The sequence below is a fragment of the Babylonia areolata genome, chromosome 8, assembly GCF_041734735.1.
Source record: "Babylonia areolata isolate BAREFJ2019XMU chromosome 8, ASM4173473v1, whole genome shotgun sequence".
NCBI lineage: Eukaryota > Metazoa > Mollusca > Gastropoda > Neogastropoda > Buccinidae > Babylonia > Babylonia areolata.
The window spans coordinates 48216901-48231900 of record NC_134883.1 but is presented as its reverse complement, the minus strand read 5'-3'; the positions used below and the strand labels follow the sequence as shown (position 1 = coordinate 48231900).

General features: G+C 45.8%; 1 protein-coding gene across 5 annotated transcripts in view; it reads right to left on the bottom strand.

The window, feature by feature from the left end:
* LOC143284891 (PDZ domain-containing RING finger protein 4-like) overlaps positions 1-15000 on the bottom strand; it is a 536817-nt gene that overhangs the window by 65369 nt on the left and 456448 nt on the right. For all 5 annotated transcript variants that reach the window (XM_076592015.1, XM_076592011.1, XM_076592012.1 and 2 more), the window contains one exon: positions 2164-2262. In XM_076592015.1, the coding sequence (XP_076448130.1) occupies positions 2164-2262 (99 nt within the window). The remainder of the gene's footprint in view (positions 1-2163; positions 2263-15000) is intronic.

Sequence of the window (15000 nt, the reverse complement as noted above, 5' to 3'; positions counted from 1 at the left end):
CAAGCCGTGTACATGTATGTCCGCCACGGGGGATCATCCACAGCCAAACCCTACAACAGTCACCACCTCAACCACTGTCAGTATCCACAGCCAAACCCTACAACAGTCACCACCTCAACCACTGTCAGTATCCACAGCCAAACCCTACAACAGTCACCACCTCAACCACTGTCAGTATCCACAGCCAAAGCCACAAAACTCAACACCTCCACGACTGTCTAAATCCACAGCCAAACCATACAACAGTCACCACCTCAACCATTGTCATCAAAAGCAGTCTATCTCCTTGAACAGACATTTGTATAAAAAATTTTTAAAATATTTTCCAAAGAGTTACTCCCTGAAAAAACAACAACAACACACACGAAAAACAACACGAATTTACTAAGATATCCGAGAATCACCCACACTGGGGTAGAGAACTCTACATTGCGAATCACCCCCAGGAAAACAACAATAACAATAATAACAACAGACTTGGTTTATTAAAAGCAAGGCAAATTGACATCACAACTTCAAGCCTGTACACCGCAGCACAAGCCACGTGCGAGCATTATTTCACCTGCCCAAGGTCGAGGGGAAGCACCAATGATGTTAGTGTGACTGTCCTGATGAAAAGAGCCGAAAGCAGCCATGGGCCTATTTGTGAGTTGCAAACGTCAGAAGTAAGACGTATGGACACAGATCGTTTTCTTTTCAATCGCCAAAGACGTGGAACAAGCTCCCTGATAACCTCCGTCACTCTGATTCCCGCGCATCTTTTAAATCTCGTCTCAAAACTCACCTTTTCCCTCAGCAGTAAGTTCAATTGTGGCAGGTCCACTTCCTTTGCGTTAGCTGTGCTTGACTATGTATGTATACATATGTATGTGTACATAACTACATGCATGTATAATTATGAATGTGTATTGTGTACGCGTGCGTTTATGTAAGTTTGTGCCTGCCTATGTGTGCGTATATGTTAGGGTAGCTGTTAGATACACATGTATTGTTAAAATGTATGTACGCAGTGTGTGTGTGTGTGTGTGTGTGTGTGTGTGTGTGTGTGTGTGTGTGTGTGTGTGTGTGTGTGTAGTCATATTCTGGTGTGTGTATGTAACATAGATGTAATGTTTTATGTTAACAAAGTGTTTTTGTAAAGCACCTAGAGCAGATTTCTGGATAGTGTGCTATATAAGTATCCATTATTATTATTATTATTATTATTATTAAACTCTTCTTTGTTTAGTTTAGATATCCATCCATTCATACCCCGGGTCCCTTGGAGATGCAACGTAACATTGTCTGCCCCTCACTCCCGCCTCTTTCTACCGCCTGCTATCAGGACATAAAAAAAGACCATTTCCAGTTTACACCCCTGCCCCTTCCCACAGCGCAAATCACCCACCTGCAACATCCCTGTATCTGAGCATAACGTGGCTGTAAAATTAACGTGTTCCCCCCCTACAATCTGTGGAGCTGGCAGAAAAGATTGGATTATAGGGTGTTTCAGCGGCCGTGATGATATGCAGTTTTACATTATGTTCCTTAACTTTATCCTCCGGGCTGAAACTGAGATAGGGGGGTAACTGTATCCCCCTACACCGCGCCCTATCAGCTGACCTCTTCGGAAGCTGGGTAAGGGCGGCACCGCATCAAAAGACCTGACTCGTTTGTTTCCGTGAAGGTGAAGGGGGTCACATACATCGGAAGCACGGTGATTTTCAAAACCGCTTCTTCGCTCAGCCCCTTAGCGTTCACTCCGGCCACAGGCGAACAGTGGGAAGAGTTTCTCTGCGAAATATGTGAGCGCAAGAGGTTTGGAAGAACATAGATGCAGAGAAACACACAGACAGGCGTACACACACACAAGGAGACTGACAGACAGATGGACCGAGAGGGGGAGGGAGAGGGGGGAGAGAGAGAGAAAGAGGGGGAGGGAGATGGGGGAGAGAGAGAGAGAGAGAGAGAGAGAGAGTGAAGGAGGGAGAGAGGGGGTTGGAGAGGGTGAGACAGAAAGAGAGAGAGAGAGATGGGGGAGGGAGAGGGGAGAGAGAGAGAAAGAGGGGGAGAGAGGGGGGAGAGAGGGAGAGAGAAAGAGAGAGATGGGGGAGGGAGAGAGAGGGGTGAGCGAGGGAGAGAGAGAGAGACAGACAGACAGACAGAGACACATGCGTGACTGACCTCACTGATGAAGATATCGGTGACCTCATCCTCCAGTGACCCATAACACAGGGTCAGACCCAGCTTCTCGTCACTGGATGACCGGTGTAACACCACCTCCTGTAACACACACACACACACACACACACACAGTTTGATTTTCCACTCACACCTGGGAGCAATGTGACTTCAACACACTTCATCACAGAAACAGAAAACCAGCAATCCTCAACTCTGTATACCTCACAACTGACACCTAAACCTCATGTATCTGCCGACACCAACAACCCCCCCCCAAAAAAAAAAACAAACAAACAAACAACAACAACAAACCCCTGCAATGTCTTGAGATGAAGAGAAAACAAAAAACAACACCAAAACAACCCCGAAACAACAACAACAACAACAACAAAAAATGCAACAAAAACAACAAGAAGCAAACAAACACGTAAAACCTCCGACCTGTCGGCTTCCCCGTGGTTTAAGCACACGATGATAGGATGAAAGGAGGAGACAGGTGATGAAGATGAAGAAGAAGAAGAAGAAGGAGAAGAAGAAGAAGAAGAAGAAGATGGAAAGAACACGATGTGTTCTTTGATGGAGCAACGTCCAAGAGCGGGGCGCGCAAGAAGAACGGACACAACATAGCTCGGATTGAGGAGGAAGAGGTACAACAATCAAACGACAAGCAGTTCTTTGATGTAACAAAGAATAATGCCACTGACAGAACACACACACACACACACACACACACACACACACACACACACACACACAAACACGAAGATTTCTCGACGCAACAAAGACGACAGATATGTAGGATTGAAAACACTGTGCGCGTGTGTATGTGTGCGTGTGTGTGTCTTCTTTGTGTGTGTGTGTGTCTTCTTTGTGTGTGTGTGTGTGTGTGTGTGTGTGTGTGTGTGTGTGTGTGTTCTTTGTGTGTGTGTGTGTGTGTGTGTGTGTGTGTGTTCTTTGTGTGTGTGTGGGTGGGTGGGTGTGCGTGTGGGTGTGCGTGTGCGTGTGTGTGTGTGTGTGTGCGAATAATGCCACTGACAGAAAACACACACACACACACACACACACACACACACACACACAAACACGAAGATTTCTCGACGCAACAAAGACGACAGATATGTTGGGCGGAGAGAGAGAGGGACTTAGCATAACCTAACTCTTTGAAGACACAAAGAAAGACGCTGACGTTTGCCTCTTCTGTTTTTCCCCAGGGGCCAACACAGGGGAGACCACAAAGAGGTCAGTCACTTTGTTGGTGACACAAAAAGACGATGAAAATGGAAAGGGTCAGCTCGCCGTAGGAGGGGTGGGGTGGAGGGAGGGGAGGAGATAGTTGGAGGAGGGGGGAGGAGGAAGAGGGAGAGAGAGAGAGAGGAGGGGGGGTGGAGTGAGGGGCGGGGTGGAGGTGGGGTAGACAGTGCAGAAGTGTTCTGCAATGAAAATAAAATCCCTCAAAAACACGGCCGCCCTCTTTTTATTTTTTTTTTTTAGTCCATGACGAACAGTTCACAATCATTGACCTGTACTAGATGTGAACATGTATATACCTCAGTGTTGACAAGAGATCTTCACCGTCTAATTTCTCACACACAACGTCAACCCTGCCATCACCACCCCTCCGGACCCCCCCCCCCCCAACACACACATACAAACACCCCCCCCCTCTCCCATTCTCCCTCTTTCTCATCCCTCGGCCGCTACCTCCATCTCTCCCCTCCCCCCTCCTCCCCACAACTCCCTGAGCTACAAACGGGTGTAGTCATTTGTCACACGATGTCCACATAAAGCCACGTGCTGACGACTCGTTGAAACTTGAAACTGGCGTTGACGGTCGTCAAGGAGCAACAGGTGAGAGAGAGAGAGAGATACGGATACGGATACGGATACGGATAGTTTATTCAATAAAGGCCATGGCCCCTCATGAAGGGGGTACAGTGAATCAACATTCAAAATCAAAACCTTACAAATTACAGAAGTGAATGATAAACTGCAAATGATAATCCACAAATTGGATAATGCACAACTAATAATAATTAACTACATAATACACTGCGAAACTTAAAAGCCTTATATAAGTAAATAGCAAACTGTCTTATAACAGTTTCGTTAGTTGATGACATAAGCATGGCAAGTCGAAATAAAGTAGGGTGTCTATAATATTTTTGTGGAATCCACTCATGTCTAAGGTCATTCAAAGCAGGGCAACACAACACAAAGTGAAGTTCGGTTTCTTCAGCACGTCTGCATAAAGGACAACTAAGATCAGAGACACTGGACTTTCGATAACGATAATGATGAAGAAATATGTCAGAAATTCCAAATCGGAACCTGGTTGTGATATGTTTCAAATGCTTATCCATTTTCATTGACAGATAAGTAGGAATAGAGTGTATAGAAATGAACTGTCTGTAAAACTCAAACCTATCGCTATCTTGAACATGATAAGACCAATCTTGCCATCTACAGTCAATTAATCTTGTTCGGAGTGCACTAATAAATCCCTTTATGTCCCCTACCCCCTGCTGTAACCAAACATAACCAAATCCCAGTTCATATAATCTAACCCTAACCTTTGATACCCAGTTTACCTTGCCCCTCAAATCTAAGTCATATAACATATTAAATGCTTTTTTCGGCAACCTTGAATCTTCCATTTGTGTTATTTTCAACCAATAGCGAATACATCTTACTGCGGAATTGAGATGTATCGGATATCTTTTTGTCTCCCCATAAATTAAATCATTAGGCGTTTTCATGGTAACTCCAAGAAACTTTTTCAGTGCAAATAAATGAACACTCTCGCAGCAAACTGCAGCATTAGAGAGACCCCAAATTTCTGCTCCATATTGTACAATGGGTTGTACCTGGGAATCAAACAATTTAATAAACAGATCAAAAGATTGATTTTCTAAACTTGACAGTTTTTTCATAATACAAAGTAATGCTTGTTTAGCTCTACATGCAAGATCTTTACATGCAACTGTGAAACTCAATTTTGTTGAAAAATATATTCCTAAGTATTTATACACATTCACTACTGGCATCGCTATTCCATTATAAGTCCATTTTTCCCTAATTCCTAAATATCCACCTTTTCTAAATACAATTATGTTACTTTTTGACATATTTACTTTCAACTGAAGTGATTTTGCAGCTCTAGATAGACTATTTAATTGTGTTTGTAAACCAATCACAGTTTCAGATATCAACACAACATCATCAGCTAAGAGGAGAATGAATAACTCTAGAATCTCACCAGTAAATTGTGCACCATGTTTTCCGTTTCTGACAACTTCTGAAGTTAGTTCGTTAATAAAAAGAGAAAATAATACAGGGCTGCACACATCACCTTGTTTTACGCCAGAAGTGCATTGAATATAATCAGTCATCTTCCCCCCACATCTAACCCTTCCTTTCACACCCGCATACATACTCATAATACATTTCAACAACTTTCCACGAACACCAGTTTTTAAAAGAATAGGCCATAGAATTGTTCTGTTTATGGAATCGAAGGCTTTCTCAAAATCTATAAAAGCCACATACAATTTACGATTCAAAGAAAACTGTTTTTGAATAAAGGCCATCAAAGTAAACATATGATCAACAGTTGAGTAGTTGTGTTTAAATCCTGCCTGGTATTCACCTGTAATATTGTTTTCTTCTACCAATTCTTGCAGTCTCTGATTTATAATTGTACTATACAACTTACTACTTGCATCACAAAGAGAAATTCCTCTATAGTTATTCGGATTGTTCACATCGCCCTTTTTATACAGTGGTAGAACAATAGATTCGGTCCATTTTTCAGGATAGATTCCTCTGTCAAATAAAGAGTTAAAAAAAGTTACAAAGAAATTCAAAATCAGGTCAGATTCAGTGGCATATTTTAACAATTCTCCAATTATACTATCAGGTCCTGCAGCTTTACGGTTCTTAATTTTCCTTAATGCAAACATCACTTCTTCTACCGAGATTGGACGATTTAAATAATCTTCTTCATCTTCATCTTGTTCCCACTGCAGTACGTTATCAGAATTTACCTCTTTTGTTAGAAGGGTTTTAAAGTGATCAAACCAAACATCATCAGTAATATTGTTAGCTGGCTGTTTTCTTTTAAGTGACATTTTACGAACATTGTTCCAAAATTCTTTCTGACTTTTGATAGAAGCAATTAATTCTGTCAACAATGTATCATTAAACTGCTTTCGCTTTCTCTTTTGTAAATGTTTATATTCCCGTCTGGCCTTACAAAAACAATGACGATCATCAACATCCAGAGTACGTCTAAATTTGTTTAACAACCTGCGAACATTTTTTCTAGCACTACGACATTCTGCATCAAACCAATCTTTTGGTTTTAACTTGTTACTGATACTAATTTGTTTCTTCATATGTTTAGCAGCATCCTTGATACATTCATTAAAAACACTTAACGCTTGGTTTATATCAACACTAATTAGGCTAATTGCTAAGTTTATTTTTTCTTTAAATTCTTCTGAACGTATGTTATGAATGTACACATCAGCCAAGTCGTCACTCCACACAAATTTTTCTAAAACAAAATCATTTTCCAACTGTGTGTTTTCCAATTCATAACCCCGGCCTGCGAAACGGAGTTCCACAGGCATATGATCGGATTCAGTTCTGTCAGTCACACACAACGTACATGAATCACACAACAATGCATACATATCACAAGACATAATGAAATAATCATTCACACTGCATCCACTATCCGATATATAAGTGTAGCAACCATTTTGGTCGCCATGACACATTCCATTAATTATACACAAGTCAAGTGCAGTACACATATTCAACAGCAATTTTCCATAGTTGTTGAGAACAGAATCTTCGGAACGTCTATTAATACTAATTGGGTGACTTCTTCGCTGAAACTCTAAACCTCCTGTAACTCCCTGGCAGTGGTGGGAAATATTACATGTCCTGCCATTCAAATCCCCACACAGCAAGATATAAACATCATTGTAAGCTAATGTACAATCAATCAAAAAATCTTCCAATAACGCAATTCCATTTTCACAGTCAAAATATGCATAGTATGGGGAACCTTCGGGTGGTACATAGCAGTACACAAACAACACATCTTTGTCAATACCAAATAATATCTTATCAATAAGTAATGCATCAAAACTATTAGATTTTACATCAACTTGCTTTACGTGTGGAAAATAAACATCTTTTACAAGACAGACAACTCCTCCCGATCGCCTCCCCTTTTCAGTGAATTTTACTGCAGGAATGCAAAAACTGTTGTATCCAGGGAATAATGAAGGTATAAAATCATCAATAAATGTTTCAACTAAACAAACAAAGTCAAACGAGCAAAGATATGAAACAAAGTCACCGTCATGTAATTTTGAAATCAACCCATTCACATTCCAATGAACAAAAGACAATGGCTTAATTATACTGTTTTTTACACAAGCAGCACTTTTATTTTGATTCAGTACATCATTTTTCTTGCGCCTATGTTGACAGACCACATTTTCAGGCGTTGACACACACCGCGAACATTCATCGTCAACTCTTGCACACACACTGTTTCCAACATCAAAAACACGTGCGAGCTCAGTGTCACACTGTCCAACACTGGACGGCAGTGCCGGTGTCACTGTTCTTTTTTCCATCCCATTAGAAAAAGCGTCACTTCTTAAACAAATGGGCAGGCCACTTCCCTATTTAAAGTCAACAAGTTTATCATTATTATCGACAGTGAATTTTTTGCCATCAATCAGTAAATGGTTGAACACCATCGTGGCTCTTTTCCCATCCTGCCTTGCTTTCTTCAGGTGCGGAGTTAGTCTACGTCTGATGTCTCTTACTCCCTTCGAAAAGTCCTCACCAATGAATATATTTGTACCTTTCAGTTTACCCTTAGCTTTCAGGATATTTACCTTTTGTCTGTAATAGGTACAGCAAGCAATCACTGGGGAGTCAGGCCTGGAACTCAGCCGGTGAACCCTGTCGAACTCCATCACGTCAGTCATGTCCAGGCTGTCAGTGAGGAGGTCCTGCACGACGCCCTCGCAGTCTGCACTGGTCTCGTTGGGTCTCCTAGGCAGGCCGTAGAAGAGGAGGTTGTTACGCTTGGACCGGCCCTCCAGGTCATCAATCCTTGCGTCGCAGTCGGTCAGCTTCTGGCAGAGGTCCTTGTTGGTCTTCTTCAGCTCTTCGTTCTCCTCTCGCAGCTTCGTCATCTCCTCCCTCATCCCCCTCAGGTCACTTCTCAGAGCAGCATAGTCTTCCTTAAGTTCTCGCACTTCCTGCTTCAGCTCTTGCTTCATCTCCTCCAGCTTAGTCTCCATCTGTGCCCCCACCTGGTCACTCACGGCTTTTATGGTAGCCATGATGTCGCTAAGGGTGGGTTCTGTGGCAGAAGGGGTAGGCATCGTAGAACCAGCGCCACTTGCTCTGTCCAGACTTGCTCTCTGGGAAGATCCTGCACTGGCAAGTCTGGTCTGCCTCATATTGTCCTTGCTGGGAGGAGGGTTTGGTCCTGGGTTGGTTTCAACGTCGCCACATTGCAGTAAAAAACCGCCCCAGAATAAATAGCAGAGGAGGAAACCAAAAGCGACACCGTCCACACGTCGACGCAGCGTGACAATGGCGATACTTGAAGCTGCCTTGTCCCTGGCCCTTTTCAGCATAAAGCCGATGTAGACTGGCAAAAAGCGGCCACAAACAGCTCTAATCTCGGCAGCAGTAGATGGCATGACTATTCAGCCACTTCTCTGCCAAAACTGAAAACGTATCTCAGTCTCTGTCCGCCACAATCCTCGGTTTCTTACAGAGCGCTAGATAAGCGTGTTGACAAGACAACAGCCGTTGACAGCCCCCCGAGAGAGAGAGAGAGAGAGAGAGAGAGAGAGGGGGGGGGGGGGGAGAGAGGGGGAGGAGGGAGACAGGTTTGTTTTTTCTTCTAAATAGAATTGCAGTCAGTTTATAGACAAGTGTCCATTTTAGATCACGGTTATAAACTTAGCATGTGGTGCTTTAAATTATCTGTTGTAAATCTGTTTTGGTGCTTCTTGTAAAGCTGATTAATTGGTGTCTCCATGAATAAAGCTAGAGAGAGGGGGAAAGAGAAAGGGAGAGAGAGAGGGGGGGTGGGGGGGAGAGGGAGAGAGAGAGGAAAGAGAGAGGGACAGTGAAGAGAGAGAGAGGGAGGGGGGTGGGAAGGAGACAGAGAGAGAGGGGGGCGGGTGAAGGGGGGGGGGCAGAGACAGAGAGAGGAAGAGAGAGACAAAGAGAGGTGGAGAGGGGGTGGGGTAGGAGACAGAGAGAGAGAGAGGGGGGCGGGGCAGAGACAGAGAGAAGGAAGAGAGAGACAGAGAGAGGTGGAGAGGGGGTGGGGTAGGAGAGACAGACTGCCACCCATGCGGTCAGTCACCTGTGGATGGCAAAGAGCTAGGAGGGGACTGTCCACGGAAGCCTGACCTCATTAGCGGCCCAAAATATTTGCCGGTGGTGTGCCCTTCAGCACTCTGCACAGCGCCACACCCCCCGTAAAGGGTGTCAGTCCAGAACAAAGTCTACAACACACGTCATCACCTTCACCACACATGACAATCATTCTCAATACAAACAGCTGGTCTAAGTGCACGTGGGTCCCACATAAGCAACACAAAAACACAATCGCATCCTAACTTGTGTTCCACTGTCCAAATGACTGGGAAACGATGCCATCCCATCTCCTAAATCTTCACGTGCGGTGATTGTATAAACCGCATCAGCTGTGTGCGACATGGTAGTGTTGATGACATTGGTTGGCATTCTGCACGCCACGCTCTTCTCGTTATGTCCACACCGCCTTCGGTATTCTGATGAACATTGAAGCATTCCTCCCAAAGTCTGCACCACAAAGACACACACACACACACACACACACATTCGGGTGGAGCCGGTTCAAACTCATTTCCCTCTCCTCCCCCTGCCCCTAAAAAAAAGGAGAAAAAAGACCCCCCCCTAATCCCCCCCCTCCCAAAAACCCCCCCCCCCCCGGTGTAATTAGGAGTGCAGTCACGCTCTTGTCGGACACTCACCTCTCTCCCTCTCCTGTTCCGGGAGACTGTCTATCTGTTCTTTGGTGATTGAGGGCTCTGTGCGCGTGTGTATGTGTGCGTGTGTGTGTGTGTGTGTGTGTGTGTGTGTGTGTGTTCTTTGTGTGTGTGTGTGTGTGTGTGTGTGTGTGTGTGTGTGTGTTCTGTGTGTGTGTGTGTGTGTGCGTGTGTTCTTTGTTTGAAGAACACACACACACATATATATACACACACACGCACGCACGCACGCACGCACAGAGATCTCAATCTTCCCTCAACCCGACACACACACACGATGAGTGCTTACAGTTCATGAGACCTCACCAGTGCGTACACTTTCAAGGCAAGCTGGAGGCAACAAGTCTTCACACACACACACACACACACACACACACACCGAGGTTACGAACAAGTTCCTTGACAATTAGTTTGCGGTTCAAGCGAGTACAAAGGAAAGTTATCTCCCATCTGGACCGACATTGCAACGGAGCCAAATTACTTCCCTTGTTTTATCGCGGTGCAGAAGCCTTTCGCAGTTGTGATATTTTTTGCTTGAATGAAATTTTGCACCCTTTTGAGGGTGTGTCGTGTGATTTAGCACAATGTGCGTGGTGCTCTCTCTCATTACACGTTTTTATCAGTACGCTCTCCTCTGTAGTGTGTGTGTGTGTGTGTGTGTGTGTGTGTGTGTGTGTGTGTGTGTGAGAGAGAGAGAGAGAGAGAGAGAGAGAGCTAGAGGCAGACAGGGAGGGAGGGAAGGAGAGCGAGAGAGAGAGACGAGAGGAGAGGAAGGGAGAGAATGAATGGATAAATGAATAAATTTCATTTCAGAGGATAATGTTAGGTACAAGGAGAAGCAGACGAAGAAGAAGCAGACGACGAAGAAGATGATGAAGACGAAATAGAAACTGACAAGAAGGTTCACGTTGGATTGTCTTTGCACTCCGGTTTGAAGGTGGCAGAGAGAGAGAGAGAGAGAGAGGGGGAGAGAGAGGGGAGAGACAGAGACAGAGAGAGAGGGACAGAGAGAGGGACAGAGAGAGTGAGGGAGAGGAAGAGAGAGTGGGAGACAGATTGAGAGAGAGAGGGGGAGAGAGAGGGAGAGAGAGAGTAGAGAGAGCGAGAGAGACATACAGAGAGAGAGGAAGAGGGAGAGAGAGAGAGGGTGCTCGCGCGTGTGTGTATGTATGTATGTATGTGTGTGTGTGTGTGTGTGTGTGTGTGTGTGTGTGTGTGTGTGCGTGCGCGGAGTGACATGGGAGTGGATTTGGGGTGTGAGTGTGGGTGGTGGTGGAGAGTGACGTGGGGGTGAGGATGTGGGTGGTCCCCTGCTGTGGGAGGTGGGTGGGGGTATGGGGGGGGGGGGGGGGCGTGATGACCCTTCAGCCTTTGATCCACGAGATGTGTGCCCCCCACCCCCTTCACTCATCCCTCACGGCACACTGCTGCTGCTGCTGTTGCTGTGATGGGTGTGATGGGACAGATAAGACACAGCAGTGTCCCCCCCTCCCCCCAGCACCCCCTCCAGGACACACACACCCCAACCCCCTCCCACACAAACACACTCCTCTCCTTTGTGTTTTCATCCGTTTCCCCCCCCCCCCCCCCTTTCATCATGGCGACGAACACGTCAGTACTGAGAATTTACCTGCTGTGTTGAGTGAGTGAGTGATGTGGGTGTTGGGGGTGGGGGTGGAGGGATGCGGGGGGGAGGGATGGGGGGTTGGGGGTGTGTGTTCCGGAGAGGTGTACATGCACGGGGAGGGGGGACGGGGGGGGGGAGCGAATGGGCACCCGCACGTTAATGATGCCCAGTTATCTGCTTTTTGTCAATTTGGAACACACACACACACACACACACACACACACACACAGTGACAGGGAGACAGAAAGGAGAGGCAGAGGTAGGAATACAGACAGACAGACGGAGACAAGAGGCAGAGAAAAACAGACAGAACAAAGGTTCATACAGTGAAATCACCCCCGACGTGTTCTGAACATTATGTGTCAGCTTCCCCCAAACACGACACTGCTGACGAGCCGCCACTGACGGCGACAGAAGCAGGCGATGAATGAAGACAGGCACGGACACAAACCCAAACACAAAAACTGCACGTCACCCAAACACCATTCCTGCTGCTGCGGGGAGTCAGACTCTCCTCCCACTGTCCCCCCCCCCCAAACAAGCCAGCTCATTTGCACAACAATGCCCGCCACGACTGACAACCCAAACCTCTCGAGCTGTCGCTGTACCTGTCTCAACAGTGACGAGCCAACACACTTCACCTGTCCTTTCTGTGCACGTCACGAACCACGTGACAGGAAGCAGAAGCTGTTGTGTGTTGCGCATGACTAGGAAGTACGTGCAGATACTGTTGAGCATTCCGAGAGTGTTCAGACGTTACAAATGGACGGACGACATTCTCACCTCTTACCAATGGAAACGGGTCTTAGTTAATTAGTTGGTAAGTAAGCGACCTGCTTGTCTGAGTCGTATCATTTCATCATTTTGAAAGTAATAAATAATAATAATAATAATAATCATAAAATGTAGGCTTATATAGCGCAGTACCCCCATCTCAGATTTTCCATAACTTACTGAACGCTTCCATGGACTAACTGTCTTCAACGTTCTTCTCTTTTATCTTCTGTACGCAAACACACACACACACACACACACACACACACACACACACACACACACACAAAATGAAAACACCGGTAGTTTTGCTATCTGTAGACTTGAAAGACTGGAAAAAACATCCACCTTTTACCTGCCACCCGTTGCCAGGATTTGAAACCCAGAACTCACAAAAACCTTTTATTTGGATGGAAGTCCAATTTCAAACGCCCGTCGATTATCATACTGAATCCGAAACCAGATTCAAACCCGAATAAATAAATCTGAAAAAAAGAAGAAGTAAGCAATCCCGATCGCAAAGCTTCCAAGTTAATGTGAACCCCCACAAAACCAATCTCAACCAACTCTCAAACAGCGAACACAACGCCAACAGCACAGCAGGAGTTGTTGGACAACAACACTATCGTCTTTCCTTCCCCACTCCCTTGTCTCCGCAACAATCTGTGTTGGGGAAAGGTGTGGAGGGGAGGGGGTGTTGACAGAGGGCGGGATGGGGGGGAGGGGGGGTGGAGTGGGAAGGGGAGGGGGCGAGGGGGAGTGACCCGAGGAGTCGGGTCTGTTGTGGCTACACGCCCCCTGATAACAACCTTAAGACAGCATCCCCTCCCCTCTTCACACCTGGCAGGTAGAGTGCCTCTTGGAATGACTCTCTCTCTCTCTCACTTTCCCCTCTCTCTCTCTCCTCCCCTCTCTCTCTCTCGCTTTCCCCTCTCTCTCTCTCGCTTTCCCTCTCTCTCACCTCCCCTCTCTCTCTCCTCCCCGACTCTCTCGTTCTCCTCGCTCTCTCTCCTCCTCCCCTCTCTCTCCTCCCCTCTCTCTCTCCTCCTCCTCTCTCTCTCCTTCCCTCTCTCTCTCCTCCTCTTCTCTCTCTCCTCCCCCTGTCTCTCTCGTTCTCCTCTCTCACCCTCTCTATCTGCCCCCCCCCAACCCCCCGTCACTCTCTGTCTCCCTCCCTCTGTCTCCATCTCTTACTCTTTGCTTCTCTCTCCTCTCTCTATCTCCCTCTCTGTCTCCCCCTCTCTATCTCCCTCTCTCACTTTCTATCTCTTTCACTCTATCAACCCGTCTCTCTCTCCCTCTCTCTCACTCTCTCATTCTATCTCTCTCTTTCTCTCTGTCCCTTTTAAAAAAAAATTATTTTAAATTGTTTTTTTTTAATCTATTTATTTAATTTAATTTTTTTTTTGTACGCTTATAGATGACTTCATCAAGTTTTTGTGCCTTACACATTATTATTATTATTAGTAGTAGTTCTTTGTTATGTATTTATGTTTTTTTTTTCTCAAGGCCTGACTAAGCGCGTTGGGTTACGGCTGCTGGTCATGCACCTGCTTGGCAGATGTGGTGTAGCGTATATGGATTTGTCCGAACGCAGTGACGCCTCCTTGAGCTACTGATACTGAATCTCTGTCTCTGTCTCGCCCTGCCGGGCTGCCCCCCCCCCCCTTCCCCCCCGCCCCTCCTAGAGCAGGTAAGGCGTTGAGGGAAAACACGGGTCCTGCCGACTTCAAAGGAAATGGAGGGCGCTGTAGAGGAGTCTTCCAGACCTGTTCACACCTATCTCCTCTCTTCACCTAACCCCCCCCCCCAACCCCCCTTCCACTACCATCCTCCCTCTCCCCCCCCCCACATCCCTCTCGCCTGCAGGAGGCATTGGGTCTCGGCCTCTGAAGCTTTTACGTCACTCAGTTCCATTGACCTATTTAATTCACCCCCCCCACCCCACCCGAAATGTATAATTAAACACTTCCATTTAACTATCTCATTCAATTACAAACTAATTCTGTTCCGTTTAACTACTAATTCTTTAGTCAACCCCAAACTGTAATTAGGTCTCCATTTAACTATTTAGGATTCAACCCAAAATGAAACGTCATATTTTTGGCGCCACCAATTTAGAGACAATTACTGAGCTCTTTTGGAAGAAGCGAGTTGTTCATCTGATTTGATTCGAAGTTAAATATAGCGATTTGCTCGAGCGCGCACACACACACAGACACACAGACACACAGACACACACACACACACACACACACACACACACACACACACACACAGAAATAAACAAACAAGCACACATCAGCAGAAAGTGGGATGTGCTACCAGAGAGACAGACAGACAAATAAATAA